The sequence below is a fragment of the Priapulus caudatus genome, unplaced genomic scaffold (genome assembly GCF_000485595.1).
Source record: "Priapulus caudatus unplaced genomic scaffold, Priapulus_caudatus-5.0.1 Scaffold1442, whole genome shotgun sequence".
NCBI classification, from domain to species: Eukaryota; Metazoa; Priapulida; class Priapulimorpha; order Priapulimorphida; family Priapulidae; genus Priapulus; species Priapulus caudatus.
The window spans coordinates 17691-25270 of NW_014578503.1; the positions used below are offsets into that span (position 1 = coordinate 17691).

At 43.7% G+C, this 7580-nt stretch overlaps 1 protein-coding gene across 1 annotated transcript; it reads left to right on the forward strand.

Moving 5' to 3' along the window:
- Positions 1–2406: 2406 nt before the first annotated feature.
- Positions 2407–6333, forward strand: LOC106816650. The gene is made up of 2 exons (XM_014821275.1): positions 2407–3452; positions 6048–6333. Exons 1-2 carry the CDS (start codon positions 2679–2681, stop codon positions 6222–6224), a joined length of 951 nt encoding a protein of 316 aa, XP_014676761.1. The 5' UTR covers positions 2407–2678; the 3' UTR covers positions 6225–6333.
- The last annotated feature ends 1247 nt before the right edge of the window (positions 6334–7580 follow it).

A 7580-nucleotide genomic window follows, 5' to 3' on the forward strand; every position in this document is an offset into this window, starting at 1 on the left:
TGAAAAACATAGGGAACCAATTCTAAAAAGTTTTAGGTGATTAGTAGGCAGAACATAGCGCCAAATATTATTATACGGCCGCCATTTGGGAAAATCCAAAATGGCGCCATACGCGGGGGATGCCCGCAAATGATAACATTGTTCGAATCCTCATGTTATAACCTTTTCAAAAATGCATAGATTTGCTAATCTACCATGATTCTGAACGAAATTTAATTTATTGACATAGTGAACCTGACTATATGTCTGTAAAACATTTGCTACACTACATCGTTCCTTAGGAATTAATTTGCTTAACGAAGCGACCACGCGCAATCAGAGATGGATAAAATGGCAGGAGGCTGAACATTTTGTTCCATGTGAACTAGTTTCACTGGGGTTAACTTTTCGATTAAAGGGGGCGAACAACGTTACATCGTTTAATCAGCATGTGAAGTGGTTGAGAGCGAGATTTTGGGTGATACTCCATTAGGCGTGTTCCCAACTTTAATGTTATTAATGGTCATAATAACATATATATATATATATATGGTCATATATTAGTTTGTGGTTTAATGTCATTTAGGTTAGGGTTAGGGTTAGGATTATCAATCATTAATCATTAATTATTAATGATATCAAAGTTGGGAACACTCCTAATGGAGCATTAGCCGAGATTTTGAAGCTTTGCCGACCTTTTTTTCCAGCATCGGGTCGTTCCTTATTCTCCCAGCCTATACCACCATCTCCACTGCTCCAGCCGAAGTCCTGAAAGTCGGAAATCACACCATAGAACAGATGACAAATTTTAAGAATGCTACATTTTCGGTACACCTAACCCACTCCTGCCGCATTCATACCTTCATTTATACCTTTCCTGCCTTTAATTCATAATGCTATCAGTATATTATTACAAATTTTTCTCAAAAAATCACCATCTCGTGGTGTCTCGAATATAGTAAAAAAACATATTTAGGCAATATTCAGTATAAGCATTGCAATACATGTCGTTTCAAACCTACACCCTCTTTGATCTGCGTTTGGTCATTCCCTTATTTGTTCCCGTTTGCTTTCAGGACATCGATGGTCTTGTTGATGACATCAATGAGTTCATTGACACTGTTGTAGATGAGCTAACAGGTAGAGTATTCATGCGCCATAAGCTAAGACAAAATAGTTCATGTCATAGTAATTTCTGTTCATACCGGACATAGGTTCTAAAGAACAGGCATGAGTGCTTTCGCTCTGGCTTGATACATTAATCTACGATCATTATCCAGGTGAAGTGATTTTATTTATTACGCTCTAGGTGTGATCGACATTGTCCTACATCCATTGCTAACCGAATTCAAAGCAACCTTTGACTATCTGGAAGATGAGGCTACCGATATCGACAACAGTGAGTCATAAATTTCCTTAAAACATCTTAACAGTACAACAGTACCTTACCGCAAACTCGCACTCGCATTTTACGACATGCCAGCTCTCTGAAGCTGCAATACGAAAAAAACACGTCGCAACTCGCACGTCATTACTCAAATATTCAAATTCAAATTCAAATAAGTTTTATTGCTCAAATATCTCACAGATACATTGGCAAAATAATTATAACAATAAACATACAAGTACTGCAATAATGCATGAATAGCTAGATGAATAGAACGGGAAAAGTACGTTGAAGGTTATTGCGAGATTATTGCGTCGTCGTCGTCGTCTTTCCAGGCATTTCGACCATCAGTGCCATCTCCACTCAGCTCGTCGCCGGCTTGACCGACATGCAATCGGACATGACCGCCCTGGACACCGGACTCGCCGCCGAAATGACCACCCTCGACGGTTTGAAGACGACGTGCGACGGGACCCCGCCGAACGGAGACTCAGCTTTCTGCAACACCCTGCTGCTTAGCACCGATCCGCCGTTCTCTTCCCTGCCTGACGTCACCGGATTGAGCGTGCGTATAATAATAATAATAATAATAATGTTTCTGCAGCGCAAAGGCGTTAAAATGGCGTGCGTGCAAGTCGCAGTGACTTCACAGGATTGAGCGTGCGTATTATAATAACAAGAGCGTATAACAAGAGTGTATTAAGCGTAACAGCATACTTAATACGCTCTTGATGATAATGATGATGATTCCGTTTCTGCGAAGGCATTAAAAACGGTGCGCGTGCAAGTCACAGTTTCTGCAAGCATCCGAATTGAAGACGTTGGTCGTTGGTGAAGAATACCCGACAGTGATTTCGTTCGACATGGCACTGTACGAGAAGGTAGTGCAGTTACTGGATTCAAGACTTGATCTGAAAGGAGCAGTTGTCCCCAGACTGGGTCAGCTACATGCTGTGATGGCTGCGCTGAGAGATCTGGAAACGTCCATAGAAAACTCATGAATAGATGATGCGTGGATTGAGGCTGACGCACAACCAGACAGATCCTCAAGTGCGCCCACTACAAGAAAACTCGTCGTGCACACATCCACACTTATATGGCTCTATATGAACTTGTCCTGGAACAGTTCTTCACAGAGAAGCCCAACCTTAAAGCCATTTGCGTAGAACCAGCAGATAAGGTCCAGGAAGCTTGAGCAAAATCAGCAGTTGACAGAAGCTCAAATCCAGAAAGCGTGACAAGGACCAATGACGATCTACTACAACCCATTCAACAGCTGAAAATGTGAGAAGCGCAGAAATCCTCAAATGCAATGTTCAACTTTTTGATGAACTACATCCACCGGATTGAACCCATCTTGCACTTTGATGAGGCATCCAGGAATTCCGATCTCGTTCTCCACCTTCAAGCTGGGGAGGCACTAAGCAAGTTATTCTTCGCCATGGATCGAATAAAATACAAGCGCCTCTGGCCACGTTACATCGCAGACATGCATGAGTTGAGGACAAGCCATCCAGAAACCTGGCGTGAACTTCAATACGGAAACTTATCTGTGACCAAGAGTACGATTCCATTTGTCTCGATTGGAGCAGATCACGCATGTGAACAACTCAACAGGATGATGAAGATACATTCTGGGTTAATTGACATTCCCAATAATGCCAACGCTCGTCAACGGTTCTTCTTGGCCACTCCTGAGATGTCACGTCTTTCAGCTGAATTCAATGGCCAATTCAATCTTGCTGTAAACAAGCCACAAGAGCATCATCATGTTCAACCAAGTGCTGTGAGGAAAGCGCATGACAACGTTGATCGCATAAAGGCTGCCATACTGAGTCACGGCAATCCCTTTGCTGCTGAAGGTGACCAGCTCTACAACTTCATCACACATACATATGTCCCACAAGAGAGTGTCTCACAGATCCTGAATATCGACGACACTGGGCAGAAGCTGTATGTGGATTACGTTGCAGAACGCATGAATGGAGATGTCAGCCTCTGGGCACCAGTCAAGAAGCAGAACAACAGGCTGTACATGTCAGGAAACAAGAAGCAAACGGTAAAGATCCGTGACCAGTCAGTAGATCTGAAAGAAACAAAAGATTAGCCGTGACATCGATCAGAAGCATGCGATTGGGAACTACGAGTTCACTCTTACCCCCAGAGCACTGTTTGCACTCGACGGTTCGATCCTACCATGTACTGACAAGTCAAAGCTTATCCATAGCCTTGACAACTTTGGTAAAACGACAGAAACTCATGCTGATGCACAAGCAGCAGAAGCATCAGAACAGGCTAATGATATTGCTGATACAGGAACGCCATCTACATCACCATCTACGAAAATTGCTGTTGTTGATGGAATGGTGCTCGTCCAGAAGATGACAAAGAAACCAGCGACAATCACCACAGTCAAAGATCTCGGTCATCATTTCAACGACCACCTTATGAACATGACAGCAGGATCCGACGTGATTATCCTGGTGTTGGACACATACAAGGCAGACTCATTTAAGCAGAAAACCAAAGAGAAACTACGACAAGGCAAGGACCCTGTTCAATACCAGATTGCAGATGATACAAACATCAAACATATACCAATGGGCCGCTTCCTATCTCACGAATAGACGAAAGCTGATATAACCATATACCTTGCTGAGGCAACACTGGAATATAACGTAAACTCTCCTAAGTTAATCATCACGTCAGCATCGGGCCATACTAGAAGCAACCAGAGCATGCAGTTTGACCCAAACAACCACGAGGAAGCTGACACATTGATGGCCATGGTATCAGGTATGGTGGAGGTAGGACCCATCTGGAGAGCGCTAAGAAGAGACAAGACAACAGCGTTACTTGTATTCCACGCATTCACTGGGGCAGACAATGTCGGTCGATTCTCAGGAGTAGGTAAAACGAAATGGTTTCAACACTACATCAAGGCTGAAAGGAACACAGTCAAAGCACTAATAAAACTACCAGAGGACGACGATCTAATGCAGGAGGTGAAAGACATATTGGCCAGCTTTGTATGCTTAGCGTACGTACTGCCCAAAAGGTATTCAGATCGCAAGTATCCCTGACCTCATATGGCATCTGTTTTGCAAACATCCGGCAGAAAATAACAAGNAAACTTTTTAAAATATGCTAATCCTATGTTTTCAGGGACAAGGAATCTATTGGTGACATAACCAGACTTCTAACTGTAACACTTGGTATTTTTTCAGGAAATATTGTCATTAAAACAAACAAAAATCCATTAGTATATAGCATATATTAACCCTTTCACTGCGGGTCTCGGCCGTGGCCGGGACATCGTGCATGACTTGATATAGCTGCTGCAGAAGTTGCACATGAGTGGCCTACCATGCTGACTGTCATTCTGCAAGCATCCGAATTGAAGACGTTGGTCGTTGGTGAAGAATACCCGACAGTGATTTCGTTCGACATGGCACTGTACGAGAAGGTAGTGCAGTTACTGGATTCAAGACTTGATCTGAAAGGAGCAGTTGTCCCCAGACTGGGTCAGCTACATGCTGTGATGGCTGCGCTGAGAGATCTGGAAACGTCCATAGAAAACTCATGAATAGATGATGCGTGGATTGAGGCTGACGTATACGGCTCTGCCACAACCAGACAGATCCTCAAGTGCGCCCACTACAAGAGAACTCGTCGTGCACACATCCACACTTATATGGCTCTATATGAACTTGTCCTGGAACAGTTCTTCACAGAAAAGCCCAACCTTAAAGCCATTTGCGTAGAACCAGCAGATAAGGTCCAGGAAGCTTGAGCAAAATTAGCAGTTGACAGAAGCTCAAATCCAGAAAACGTGACAAGGGCCAATGACGATCTACTACAACCCATTCAACAGCTGAAAATGTGGGAAGCGCAGAAATTTTCAAATGCAATGTTCAAGTTTTTGATGAACTACATCCACCGGATTGAACCCATCTTGCACTTTGATGAGGCATCCAGGAATTCCGATCTCGTTCTCCACCTTCAAGCTGGGGAGGCACTAAGCAAGTTATTATTCGCCATGGATCGAATAAAATACAAGTGCCTCTGGCCATGTTACATCGCAGACATGCATGAGTTGAAGACAAGCCATCCAGAAACCTGGCGTGAACTTCAAGACGGAAACATATCTGTGACCAAGAGTACGATTCCATTTGTCTCGATTGGAGCAGATCACGCATGTGAACAACTCAACAGGATGATGAAGATACATTCTGGGTTAATTGGCATTCCCAATAATGCCAACGCTCGTCAACGGTTCTTCTTGGCCACTCCTGAGATGTCACGTCTTTCAGCTGAATTCAATGGCCAATTCAATCTTGCTGTAGACAAGCCACAAGAGCATCATGTTCAACCAAGTGCTGTGAGGAAAGCGCATGACAACGTTGATCGCATAAAGGCTGCCATACTGAGTCACGGCAATCCCTTTGCTGCTGAAGGTGACCAGCTCTACAACTTCATCACACATACATATGTCCCACAAGATAGTGTCTCACAGATCCTGAATATCGACGACACTGGGCAGAAGCTGTATGTGGATTACGTTGCAGAACGCATGAATGGAGATGTCAGCCTCTGGGCACCAGTCAAGAAGCAGAACAACAGACTGTACATGTCAGGAAACAAGAAGCAAACGGTAAAGATCCGTGATCAGTCAGTAGATCTGAAAGAAACAAAAGATCTGTACGGTCGGTTGATGGTACTAGCCAGATCAAGCCGTGACATCGATCAGAAGCATGCGATTGGGAACTACGAATTCACTCTTACCACCAGAGCACTGTTTGCACCCGACGGTTCGATCCTACCATGTACTGACAAGTCAAATCTTATCCATGCATAGCCTTGACAACTTTGGTAAAACGACAGAAACTCATGCTGATGCACAAGCAGCAGAAGCATCAGAACAGGCTAATGATATTGCTAATACAGGAACGCCATCTACATCACCATCTATAAAAAAATCTCAAATTCTACAAAACTTCTGGCTGTTGCCGCCACGTATGTTGTCTCTCCAAATGAAACAACGCTTCTGCCAAACACAACATCGATAGCCGCCATAGGTATCAGGTATGGATGAAGGTAGGACCATATGGATGAGCGCCTAAGAAGAGACAGACCAACAGCGTTACCTTATTGCACGCATCACTGGGGCAGACATGTCGGTGCGATCTCAGGGAGTAGGTAAAACGAATGGTTTCAACATAACATCAAGGCTGACAGAAAGACACAGTCAAAGCACTAAATAAAAGCTACCAAAGGACGACGATCTAATGGCAGGGAGGTGAAGACATATTGGCCGCCTTTGTCATGCTTAGCGTCACTGCCAAAAGGTATTCAGATTCGCAAGTATCCCTCCTCAGATGCATCTGTTTTGCAAACATCCGCGCAAGAAGTAACAAGTTGCCTCCAACACTGCTGCCTCTGAGGAGCATATCGAACGTGTGGCGCGAATACAGAGCTAGAGTTTTGGTGCCAGCCACCGTCATGTGGCAACTAGCTGTCTCGACCGCACACAACACATGGCTACCAATCAGGCACTACAAAAGGTCACATACTACCTATCACACCCAAGTTCTACAAGCCCGACAGTCATTGTAAAGCTAATTGCTCAACCAGAGGTGCTTCATGTAGAAGAATGACTTACTTGCACGACCTTTGCTTGTGTGGAACGGACTGTGAAAACGAGGGACTGTATTGTCGGCTTATGACACGCAGGACAGTGAAGATGAACTCTAAATGGCATATTCTGTAAACTGGTGTTGTGTATGTTAGCAGTACTGCAGTGTATGTGCTGTTCGGTTGTTACTAGCCTATTCAGTTCTGATGCCTGTCTAAGGATATGAATGATTGAGCACCATCTTCGACGTTATTAAACTGCCTGTTAACAACATGTATTTATTATGCGCACTTTCGGCGAATATAAAGACAACGATTGTTTGGCAATCGGTGTAAAAATCTTTGATTTTTGTATTAGTGTTTCCATAACACTGTACTTCGACTACTTTCATTGATTCCGCTTGTCCTGAAAACATAAGGCTAACCATATTTGTAAAAAGTTTTTAGCTAGTGGGTTGTATTAGCTAATGGCACCCAGAAATACGGGCCAATATGGCTATCTATATGGGGCTTTTTGAAAATCCAAAATTGGCGCGGCCCATACCGGTATCTCCGCAAATGTAAACATTGTTTTTCGAAT